This window comes from Triturus cristatus, chromosome 7 (assembly GCF_964204655.1).
Source record: "Triturus cristatus chromosome 7, aTriCri1.1, whole genome shotgun sequence".
Taxonomy (NCBI): domain Eukaryota; kingdom Metazoa; phylum Chordata; class Amphibia; order Caudata; family Salamandridae; genus Triturus; species Triturus cristatus.
In genome coordinates, this window is record NC_140590.1 from 68,005,231 (window position 1) to 68,017,859 (window position 12,629).

The 12,629-nt window shown below is 49.0% G+C and overlaps 1 protein-coding gene across 1 annotated transcript in view; it reads left to right on the plus strand.

Annotated features, from left to right (window-relative positions):
• Window positions 1–12,629, plus strand: part of LOC146808839 (transmembrane protease serine 5-like) — a 251,149-nt gene that overhangs the window by 115,967 nt on the left and 122,553 nt on the right. Inside the window, exon 8 of the mRNA XM_085614243.1 lies at window positions 5,553–5,690. Within this exon, the coding sequence (XP_085470369.1) occupies window positions 5,553–5,690 (138 nt within the window). The remainder of the gene's footprint in view (window positions 1–5,552; window positions 5,691–12,629) is intronic.

A 12,629-nucleotide genomic window follows, 5' to 3' on the forward strand; every position in this document is an offset into this window, starting at 1 on the left:
TCAAAAAGCAACCACAGTGGGGAATGATCAGAAATACCCCGGGCCAGGTGCTTAACCTCTCGAATCCGGGCAGTCTGGGCCGCGGGCATAAGAAAGTAATCCAATCTGGAGAGACTCCCATGCGCCCCAGAGTGAAAGGTGTACTGACACTGTGTAGGATGCATTAACCTCCAGCAATGGACCAGACCGAAGGTCTCCAAGAATCCGCCAAGCCACGCCTGGGCAGCAGGGAGGGCCCTGGGCGGGTGGCGATCCCGGTCGCCCGAGACTACCGAATTGAAATCCCCACCCATAAGCAGAAGACTGTCAGGAAGCTCAAGCAGCATTCGACCCAAGTCTGAAAAGGTGGAGTTCTGGAGGCCCGGGGGAACATAGACAGAGACCAAGGAAAGGGACTGCCCCTCCCACCGCCCAGTCAAAGCCACATAGCGCCCTCTATCGTCCGGGACTACCCTGGTGATCTCCAGCGGAAGTGAAGAACGCAGGAGAATGCCAACCCCTCTAGAGCCAGTGGTGAAACCAGAATGGGCAACGAGTCGGTAACCCCCCCTGTTCATGGCATGACAAACGTTACCCACCAGATGCGTCTCCTGTAAAAACACCACATCAGGAGACATGCGTCGCAAATACTGCAGCACAACACCCCGTTTGATACGGTCCCCCAATCCATTGACGTTCCATGACATCAACCTCAACCCGTCCCCCCCCATCCCCTCCAATCGATCAAGGGTCCCCCAGCAGATAGCGCAACGCCCGAAACTGGAACAGAACAAAGACCTCGCATTAAAAACAAAACACACAAATCAAAACCCCCCAACCCCCCCCCACTTCCAACTCCCCCCACCCTGCACCCCTGCGACCCAAAAAACCACCCCAACTTGCAGTGTGCCTGTCGCCCCATAAACCCCATTCTACGGAAAGACCCCGGAGGAGGAGAGGGACCCGTCCCCGACCGCCCCCCACATAGATCATAATGAAGCAAAATGCAAAAAAGAAGTTGAACCCAGCCGAACAGTACAAAATGGCAAAGTCAAGGACCAAAGTCACTACGAGGGAGACCCGCCACCCTCGGTACCAGCAAAGGGCCCAGGCCGGTCCCCGCGGCCCGGCAGCGAGTCAAGCCAGTCACTCACAGTCGCGGGAGAGTCAAAGAAGGTAGTCCGATCGTCGTGTTCCACTCGGAGCCTAACAGGAAAAAGCATGGAGTACTTGAGACCCAGAGGCGACGCTTTACCCCCTGGAAGCCCATCCTCTGTTTCTGGACAAGTTGGGTGAAGTCCGGGAAAAAGTTAATAGACGCATTCTCATGGCGGACCGGGCCATGGGCCCGCGAGGCCTGCAAAATCACATCTCGGTCTCTGTAGTAGAAAAGTTTGGCAACAATAGGCCTCGGGGGGGCCCCCGGCCGCGGCCGACCGCCCGGAACTCGATGGGCCCGCTTCCACGGCAAAGAACTTACTCAGGCCAGCGGGGGCAAGCTGCTTGAGGATGAGCTCCTCCACCATGAGATCCACCGGGTGGCTGTCGGAGGTCTCCGGGACGCCTATGACGCGGATGTTATTGCGGCGGGCCCGTCCCTCAAAGTCCTCCAGCCGCCGGGCCATCAGATCGTTGGCCGACTTGAGGTCGCCGAGAGTGGCCCGCTGGTCCGACACATCCGCAACCAGGGTGGACGTCCGCACGTCAAGCGATTGAACCCTCTCTTTGGTCTTAGAGAGATCCGCCCGAATCAGTGCGACATCAATAGCCACCGTGTCGATTTTACGGGCCAAGGCCTCGTATTGCGTAGCAATAGTCTCCTTGATGCCGTTAATGGCACCCATAATGTCCTGCAGGGACAGATCCGAAGAAACGGACAGGCCACCACCAGCGTCGTCCGGGGGGGCACCGGCCGCTCCAGGGGACCCTCTTCCTTGAGTATAGCGGTCCATGTTGTTCGTCTAGACCGGTCCCCCGCGGAGGGATGTCTTAGTCTTACGCCCCTCGGGGCCCCCCCTGCCACCCATGAGAACCACGCTCACCAACGGGGACCACCGGCCAAGCGTCAAGGGGGCACCGGCCACTCAGTCAGGAGCCGCACCAGAGACCGTGATGCGGCCGGGCGAGGAAACCAAAGTCAACGGGCACACTGGTGGCAGGCGGAGACAAGGGCATCCAGCAGAGATAAACACCCAGCCGCTCCAAGCAGTTACGATTTCCAGCCCCTCAGGGATCCAAAAGTGAAACCGAAAGTAATGGAGCGGCCACTGGCACAGATCCGCTGCCGCTGTTGTTCAATTACGCCCCGGGTCCACAGGTCACCCTCGCACCGGGCACAGCCATCGATTGGGCCTCGAAAGTTCAAACCACCTTAGATCAGGATTCCCAGGTCCGATTCGGTTTCTGAAAGAAGGTCAACGTTCAGCCAGAGTTCGCCTTCCAGATTCCATCAGCCAAGTCAGGATAAAGTCAGGATAAATTCCGAGGAGCAGCGAGGGTCCGGGGAGCCCTGTGCTCACGCGACCATCTTGGATGCGCGCTAGGCTCCTCCCCCCTGGGTGTGAGTGTTTGATTGGTTCTGATGCTCCGTCCATCACCACCCCCTTTTGTACCGCTAGGGTCGTGTAGGTGGCGGGTAGTAGCCATTTTGTGTTACTTGTGCACTTTTAAATTGGTGTCCAAATTCTACCGCTTTTCCCATATCGCCCCTCTAGCAGGGGGGAATCGTACCCTCATGCCCATGGCTGGACTGGGGGTATGATTCCTACATGTTTGACATCAAACACGATATGGTTCTGTGTAGCCATTCCCAAGTTATCGCGTTATCGCGATAGACTTATAATGCGGTTAAGAGTATATGGTATGGCTACACTACAAACAACCCAGCAATGATTTTACGAAGGTTGCAGGGAGGTCCTACTCACGTAGGGGTCCCCCCTCACACATACCTCAGCACCCTGCCTTGTAGGATTACCAAGGCCTGCCATAGGGGTTACCAATGAGAGTATATGTGTTGTAATGGGGTGGGATATAGGGTACCTATATCCCTGTAAGGGGTGCTAGCACCACCTTACCCAGACTACAGTAGTGGTCTGGTGGTGTCAGTTTGTATGGCTGTCCCAGGGTGGCACAATAAGTGCTGCAGCCCTGGTAGGCCTACTGAGGGACCCATGCCCTGGGTACCTAGGGTACCATCTACAAGGGACTGTCAGGGCATCCTCAGCATCCAATTGGTTTGTACCTAGGGTACTCACATTAGTTTTAGGGAGAAAGCAGATAGGCTGAGGTCCTGGATAGCAGGATCCCAGCCAGACTAGTCAAACACCACTCAAATGCCAGGCAAAAAGTTGGTGGCAACCATTAGTCAGATTCCACCTTCCTACAAACGTTGTCTCCTGATCTTCATGACTATCAGAAGAGATTTCAAACAAAACTGAGTCTGGGGGTTAGGGAGTTTAAAAAACATAACATGCACCAATTCCTGGGCTCAATTCTTATTTAAAATATCTATATATTTTCGCTGACCATGGAAGAGATTTGCAAAGAAGCCAATGGCATAGCCAATGGGTCTGGCTTGACATTGCATTTTCATCTACAAGCTGGACTTATGGCTTTGCCAGTTTTAGAGGCTGGGGACAAAGAGAGAGTTTGTAGAGGTGCTGCAGGATGGTGCAGAAAGGATGCAAGGGTGAGGTACAGTGGCACACAGAGGGGTTGCAGGGACAGGGCAGGGTGCCACTTAGAGGGACTGAAAAGATAGTGTGGCACAAAAAGCCGCTGCAGATGAGACATTTTCACATAGAGCTGCTTCAGGGGCAAATAGAGAGACTACAGGTTGGAGGGGGTATAATTACCATCATACATCAACACACCCATCATCACATGTCAACACACCCACCATCATACATCAACACACCCATCATAATACATCAACACACCCACCATCTTACATCAACACACCCATCATCATACGTCAACACACCCACCATCATATGTCAACACACCCATCATAATACATCAACACACCCACCATCATACGTCAACGCACCCACCATCCTACGTCAACACATTCACCATCATACAGCAACAGACCCACCATCAAATGTCAACACACCCACCATCATATGTCAACACATCCATCATCATACCTCAACACACCCACCATCATACGCCAATGTGCCCACCATCGTTCATCAAAACACCCATCATCATGCGCCAACACACCCACATCATACAGCAACATACCCACCATCAAACGTCAACACACCCACCACCATACGTCAATACACCCACGATCATACGTCAAAACATTCACCATCATACGTCAACACACCCACCATCATAGATCAACAAACCCACGATCATACACTAACACAATCAACATCATTCATAACCCACTCAACACCATATGAAAGAACAAAACATCATACTTCGACTCACCAACCTCATACTTCTCCACGACCACCATCAGATGTCGACACACCAGCAATCATAGGTAGACATAACCACCAGCATACTTTTAAATTCATTTTTTGAATGTTTTTGCCATTGCAGAATTCCCTTCTCAAGTCCCACTCATAATAAGTGTATGTTTGGAGCTATTTCTTTCTCTAACTGCAAACCTACTCCAGCTTTTAATTTACAACTAAATTGAGATGTGAAGTTTTGCTGCAGCTGAGAACTCTTCTTTTGAAGGAATGCTGTATAATCACCTTGGTTACAGTACTAACCATTAAGAGGAACTGGTCCCTCCTCCTGTCCTCTTGCACTAGTCATGTGTCCATTCTCTCCTCATACTCACCCCTCCTGTATCGCACTGTTGTACCCTTGTCGAGTACAGTTTACGGTATTTAATGTCCATACCTACCTTTAAGGAGGGGAAACCCATTGGTAGTGTTTGTGAACCCACTCTAAGCTACAATTTTGGTTGTTGCCACATTACCACAGTCCCCCGAATCTCCCCTCAAACCATACATTTTCACATCCTTGAACTAAACTCACGACTGCAAAATACGTCATTACCTGGTGCATTTTCTACTGTTGTAACTTCTTTCTGTTTCCTGCAGGTCCTGAGTCCCTGAACCAGGACCTGTGTTTTGTAGATGATACTTTTTTCCTTTCTGCGTGAACCTTGGTGTGTCAAAAGCTGTGTAAATAAGGTTCTCTTTCTTTCAACAACCAATTATCTTCAACAAAGTGTGAATCACACTTCACTTGGCAACTTTAAAGCATAAGACACAGCTAGTATGAAGCCTAAACACATTTTGTACATATGGTTTCTTATCACCTCGCCTCCTGAAGCAACCCCTCACAGAAGAGTGTATACATGGCAGTAGAGGTGTTCTGGTATTCTGCATGGAAGTGCTAAATATACAAATAATTATGAAATGCTCCACTCTGGTGTACAGACGTCTCCAAGCTGTTAGCAGGCGATGTCCCTGCCCCCAGGCTGGTAGGCGTTGTTTATGGTGAGGATTTCAAAGGAACCAGAGGTGTGGACTATACATAGAGCAACAGACTGCATATGGTCAATGTGTCACACAACATCTTGATTCATGCTTGTCTTCTTCCAGATGTCTCCAGCATAGAGCAGCTCAGTGAGGAGGGAGATCCGGCTCGCTGCTGCTCTCGACAACAGTTCTACATCTGGTTTGTGAACGTCTCCATCATATTAGCACTGACGGCTGCCGCGCTCTCCATCTGCCTCATAAGTAAGTCTGAATCTCCAAAGAAGACCCTTTAAAGTGTCCTCAGTCTCTCTTCAAGAACCCCCAAATCTTACCTGACTCCACTGTGAGATATCGCCTGTTCTTCTCCTGGTCGACTACTAATGGATCATAAAACTGTGGAGGACAGCTCATCCTTTCGCCATCCAATCCCAAATCACAATACTGGCAGGTGAAAGCCTGGCCCTCTCCTCTTCCAATCACAAACCACAACACTGACAGATGAGGGACTGCCCCTTTCTTCGTCCAGTCCTAAATCATAACACTGACAACTGAACACCTGCCCATCTCTGCATCCAATCCCAAATCACAACCCTGAGAGGTGAAGGAAGGACTGCCCCTTTACTCATCCAATCTTAATCCACAACACTGACAGGTGAAACGCCTCCCTCTCTCCTCCCGCAGTCTCAATTCATAGCACTGGCAGGTGACCATGCTCCAGCGCGGAGTGCAAAATCCCTCCCTACCGTCACGGACCAAAGATCTCACATACACACACTATCCATACATTCGCTGGTGGGGCGCATAACACCAACATTCACTCACCATCAGTCCGTGTGGGAGGCGATTATCCTTCCAAGCGCTGGAAATGAGAGGGAAAATACCATTTCTACCCTAATGAGCGACAAATCTACACAGCCTTCTGATACTCATTAGGCCCTAAACTTCACCTTTGGTATTCCTTCTCTTAAATCGGGACGGATCAGTTAGTTGTAGGTCTAAGTGACTTTCTAATTCTTTAATGAAACTTTTCATTAACACATTTCAATGAATAAACCACCCAATTCGTTTCTGTAGATATTCAAATTCTAATTTATATTAATATTGCAAATTAAATCATTCATTTGATCAAGTTGCCATTCATATTTACCTATTCTGGCTAAATGTCGTCCTCTATGTCAAATCTGGCAGTCTCGCAAATCTATGCCCATCAAAATTAGTAGGTTCAGTTCATCAGGAGTTTGGGCATTAATTCAGTCCGTCAAAGATTCAGGCAAACAGCTGTCCTGCAGTGTCACCGTCCTCTCCGTCAGCATAACGTCAGGAAATCGAGAAAGGCCAGAAACAAACCCGCTCCCACCTCTCTATTCTACCATAATTTATAGTAAAATCAATATCAAATGTATCAAAGTTTTAGGCATCCGAGTTCGCTGATTGGACAATCAGGGATCATCCTTTTAAGTTCTCACGAAAGTGTCTTTTGGGTTATGACCCTTGTCAGTTCCGGTTCACACAACAGTCTTTGTTCGGAATATTTGGACGACGTCCCAGGCTGTCCTTGAAAGGTACATGTTCATCTGGGGTCAGGTGCAGGCCACTGTGTATCTGTTGTCAGTGCAGGCGCACTTCACCCAGGCCTTGTTCAGCGTTGGCAGTCGGGTTAAGCACCAAAGGCAGCCATCTTTTGATAGGCCAAAATGGTCAACTTAAGCAAAGAAACACAAAAACGTAATTAATACATAAAAATGACTAATCAAATGTTATTCCCTCGCTAATACCCATATGTGTATGCATTTATCTAACAAAAAGCAACACTCAGTGCGATTTATACTTACTAAATAAAGCACGAATCACAATTACATCACAAAAGCGACAAATATCATGCGATATTCTGATTGTCTATCATTAATATGCGTACAAAGTTTAGTTTACGTAATTAATTAAGCCATGCAGATGCAAATCCCACGTGTAATTCATACATTAGTAAGGTTGGTAAATATTTTCCACATCACTCCAATCCATTAGTTCGATTATAATTAATTAATTAATCTAATTAATAAAACAACATGCAAAATGGGGTGGGTATACAAAATTTTTCCATGACCCGCTCCAGCAACCACGTGTCCCTCTCCTCATCCAATCCCAAGTCATGTCACTGGGAAGTGATCATAATACCCTCTGCTCCTCCACACCCCTCGTGCTCTTGGGGGCTGTGATGGGTTGAGCATCTTATGGGCCACGACAGGAGAAGTTGAGGGAAAATGTAAGAGGAAAATGTTCAACTGCTTCATATGCCAGTAACATTGGTATGGTTTCAACACCTCTTTACAGGGAGCATTGGTGTTACCCTGAGAAAACTTTAAGGGAATTTAGTTACTACTGATGCACACTTAACATCTTATTTAGGCTTGTGGTATTTGATGACCACTTTAACAGAGTTTTCCCCCAAAGACTCTCTGGTCTGTGCTACGAAGAGCCCCTTAGACAGAATCCTGAAGCCGTCGCGTGGATTGTCATGACTCCTCCGGCCTTTATTTGGGGCTCTGGTCAAAGTTTCGCATTCATTTTATACAAAAAGTTATAGCATCCCAATAATGCCTTCAGTCCAATGCTTCCAACTTCAGGCTGAGGGGTTCCGAGAGGAACCTCGAAAGGGGGTGAGCCCTTGCTGCATACATCAGATGCACCCCTGGCCGCCGCCCTCCATACCCCATGTTGATTGTGTTTATCAGGGGTCTGGCCAAAGGCGTGACATATTGGAATGGGGCAGGAGCCAGTAGAAGTGGGACGAGAGCTCAAGGGAGTTCTGGAAAATGTTTCTGTATCAGTGCCATGGCACGCGGCGGAGTGAGTGTAGCATGCACGTTCATCTCAGTCAGTTCTGAGTATTCTCTGTCACCCACATCCAATGGTCTGCAGGGTACGAGTTCTCATCCTGACCAGGTCAACTCATCCTTCCGAGGTAACCAAACAGATTCACATTAAAGTGGTTAATGGTAACAGGAGTTGCTTACCCCACACTGTGGAATGAAGTGGTACATTACTGCCATTTTTGCACAGAGATAAATCAGACAGGTGCTGTAAGTTGGGGTACCACCTGACTTCCCTTGTGCGAATCAGTTTTTTCAGTTTGGGTGGAATTGAAGCTAGCCTACGCAACAAGGTTTAGGGAGCCCCCAAACAAGTCAAGTTAGGTAAGATTATGCACAGGTGCAACTTTCACAGAATGTCAACCAGTGGATCTGTTCATGCAGATCTGTATCCCAAAACAGTCTTACTGATAAGGACAGTTCCTTGAAGCGACTTGGCTTTGCTCGTGCTTATAGTCTCCCAGTCTCCAGATGCTGTGCCTCGCGTTTACTTCTGTGCAGAGGAGGTGGCTTGGTGGCTGTTAGAGGGGGTGCCCATAGGTGTACACCATTAGTGTCTTTGGTGGTATCACTTTGACTGCGACAGCAGTCCCGCTTCTCTCTCTCACGGCCCCCTACATGTGTGCGTATGGCAGGATGAACTGGTGAGAGCTTGCCTTCAGCAGGTGGGGCCCAGGGACAGTGCTTCATGGCAGATGCAGTCTCCAGGCCAAGGCACATTTCTCCTACTTAGATGGTCGAAAGCTCCTCGGAAATTTTACCAAACATTGCCAGTGGCAGTACCAGTCGTTTACTGTGCCAGGTGGTATGCACTTCGTCATACAGTTCATCACCAGAATCACACTTTGGAGAACAGACAACCCCCACTGGGAAGTCAGTTTCTTATGGATGTTTCACCCACTGGATACATAGCTAGCTCCCCCTCCTGGACAGTCACTCCGCCTACAAGGCCAGGCACTCTCCTTCCTTTTCTGACCAGGCAGGCGTCTTGGCTCATGGAAGAACCACAGCTTCTTGAGCAGGTTACAGCCTTCTGGTGTGGTCCCCTCCCCTCTGGGAGATTGGCATTCAGACAGACATGCCCTGGTTGCAAGACACTTTGTGGTTCGCCTTCTTCCTTGGTCAAGAAGAACTTGAAACAGACACAAAGTAAGGAGGATTGCATCCTACTTGTATGCTCGTTTTTCAGTCTCGCCTGACCCAGCGCTTGCACTGGTCTGGCGAGACTTTAAGTAAGGGCTTCAAAAAATACTACTGCCGGCCACAGCTTGCAGTGCATGTGCACGGGCGTGCACTTGAGCAGAGGCGCCATATGGCGTGATTACTGCTGCGCGCGCACCACTCGTGCACATGCACTGCAAGCTGTGGCCGGCGGTAGTCATTTCTCGAAGCGGGCGCTTGCTCGAAGCGGGCGCTTGCTCGAAGCGGACGCTTGCTCGAAGCGGGCGCTTGCTTTGAAATACTAGGCCGTAAAATGACTCCCGCCACTGATAGTATAGAAAAGTTATATCTACCAGTAAACGTTTGCATTGCTTCAAATTCCATTTTCTCCACAGGTCCCATTTAGATTGCTTCAAAGGGGATATTTAAAACCTTCATGCACTGATGACTTATTGTGTTCCCAGCGTCCCAACCTTGAAAATTTCTCTTGCTGTGGTGTATGCAGGCTGCACTTGCACAGTTTCTTCCCATCTCTAAATAACGGACTTGGTGCACTCTGGAACTTGTAGTCCGGGCAGTATCCCTTTCGGCAATTTGCACCCGTCCCGTTCTGCATCACCTTTCTCCTTGCGTCTACGGTCACACAAGCGCCCTCCCAAATTGATTTGCTTAGTCAGTGTTTCTTTACAGTAATGCTCTCCACCATTCAGTGCTGCCCATGCGTGCTGACCACAACTGATATTTCAGCCAGTTCTTTCGCTCTGACCAAGTACATAAGGGGGTTTCGCTTGGAAACCACCCTAGTTAGAGAACATATTATAAAGCGGCTTCAGTGACCAAGGGGAATACCAGTTGCAGTCCTCCACATCTGTCGGTGACGCAGCGGTTAGTGACCTACGAAGGTGGTCATGCGGGCTCACCCAAGCCAACTACTAAAATGGGTGTAGAGCCATCTCCTAACAAACAATTATGCTGGATTGTTCGGCGAGATTTTTACATGCATCCAACGGGATTAGAGATGTCACCCAGTGCCTGTCCACCAGAATCCCAGAGTTTTACCTCTGGTGACGCAGGTACCATCTTTAAGTGGTCTATGAACATGCTTTGATTGCTGGATATTTCAGCAGAAGCTCCGCGGTTCAAGTTCATTCCGACACAAGATATGGCATGCAGGTAACTGCACATTCACATGTCCTCTAGGTAGTAGGTTTCTGCTCTGGGATAACACTTGCTGAGTATGACCCAAGGTCCTACTGACGTAAATACTAAATGGTACAGAAGCAGTGGGGAGAAGGTCAACAAATAGCACCTGGCGAACTATCAACTCATTGTTTGTTGATCTTGCTTCTTGGCACAGCTCCTTCCCTCTGTTGACCACTGGATGCTATTCTTAGGGGTGCTTTGTTTTGGGGTCACCTTCAGTACCCGCTTCGGCTCATTGATTGACCCTTCCTTCAAACCTCTCTCGGGTGTAGTCCAAGCAAAATTGTAGCAGGACTTAAGATTGTGTTTCCAACCAAAAAAGGAAACTGATGCCCAAAAGCACCACTCACCAGTCTGCTGCTGTGGTCCACCTCGCACTGATCAATGAGAAGTGCCTCAAACACTGTTCTGGGGAGGCCATCACATATTTGTATTCTGTTTCTAGGCTAGAGATGTATATTCTTCCAGCCTGACTTTTTATGGGTTGTCTGGTTTCAGGGGAGCATGTCTTTTCACACCTAGCTCCTTGGTCATATGTCACTGTGCTGTAATTGCTGCTGGTAGGTGGGTGGAGCCAGGTGTTTTGCCTGAGTGGGTCTTGCAAGGTAAATAGTCCTAAAGGAGTTGTACTTCCCTCACTTCTTTGATACATAACCCCATCTGTGCACACTTCTAAATAACGGACTTGGTGCACTCTGGAACTTGTAGTCCGGGCAGTATCCCTTTCGGCAATTTGCACCCGTCCCGTTCTGCATCACCTTTCTCCTTGCGTCTACGGTCACACAAGCGCCCTCCCAAATTGATTTGCTTAGTCAGTGTTTCTTTACAGTAATGCTCTCCACCATTCAGTGCTGCCCATGCGTGCTGACCACAACTGATATTTCAGCCAGTTCTTTCGCTCTGACCAAGTACATAAGGGGGTTTCGCTTGGAAACCACCCTAGTTAGAGAACATATTATAAAGCGGCTTCAGTGACCAAGGGGAATACCAGTTGCAGTCCTCCACATCTGTCGGTGACGCAGCGGTTAGTGACCTACGAAGGTGGTCATGCGGGCTCACCCAAGCCAACTACTAAAATGGGTGTAGAGCCATCTCCTAACAAACAATTATGCTGGATTGTTCGGCGAGATTTTTACATGCATCCAATGGGATTAGAGATGTCACCCAGTGCCTGTCCACCAGAATCCCAGAGTTTTACCTCTGGTGACGCAGGTACCATCTTTAAGTGGTCTATGAACATGCTTTGATTGCTGGATATTTCAGCAGAAGCTCCGCGGTTCAAGTTCATTCCGACACAAGATATGGCATGCAGGTAACTGCACATTCACATGTCCTCTAGGTAGTAGGTTACTGCTCTGGGATAACACTTGCTGAGTATGACCCAAGGTCCTACTGACGTAAATACTAAATGGTACAGAAGCAGTGGGGAGAAGGTCAACAAATAGCACCTGGCGACCTATTAACTCATTGTTTGTTGATCTTGCTTCTTGGCACAGCTCCTTCCCTCTGTTGACCACTGGATGCTATTCTTAGGGGTGCTTTGTTTTGGGGACACCTTCAGTACCCGCTTCGGCTCATTGATTGACCCTTCCTTCAAACCTCTCTCGGGTGTAGTCCAAGCAAAATTGTAGCAGGACTTAAGATTGTGTTTCCAACCAAAAAAGGAAACTGATGCCCAAAAGCACCACTCACCAGTCTGCTGCTGTGGTCCACCTCGCACTGATCAATGAGAAGTGCCTCAAACACTGTTCTGGGGAGGTGTGACGGGGCTGGGGCGGCAGAGACGACAAACAAGAGAATGCAGGGTGGTCGAGCACTTTATTCTCAACCGGGTACAGGGCTTCTCCCAATAATGTTCGGTACAAGGATGGTATGTCTCCGGCTCTTCCGTCTTTGGACTGTCTGGTTGACACTCAGGGCGGCACGCTCCTATTCGATCGTCAGGTCCGCTGCTGTTGACTCCCCGGTC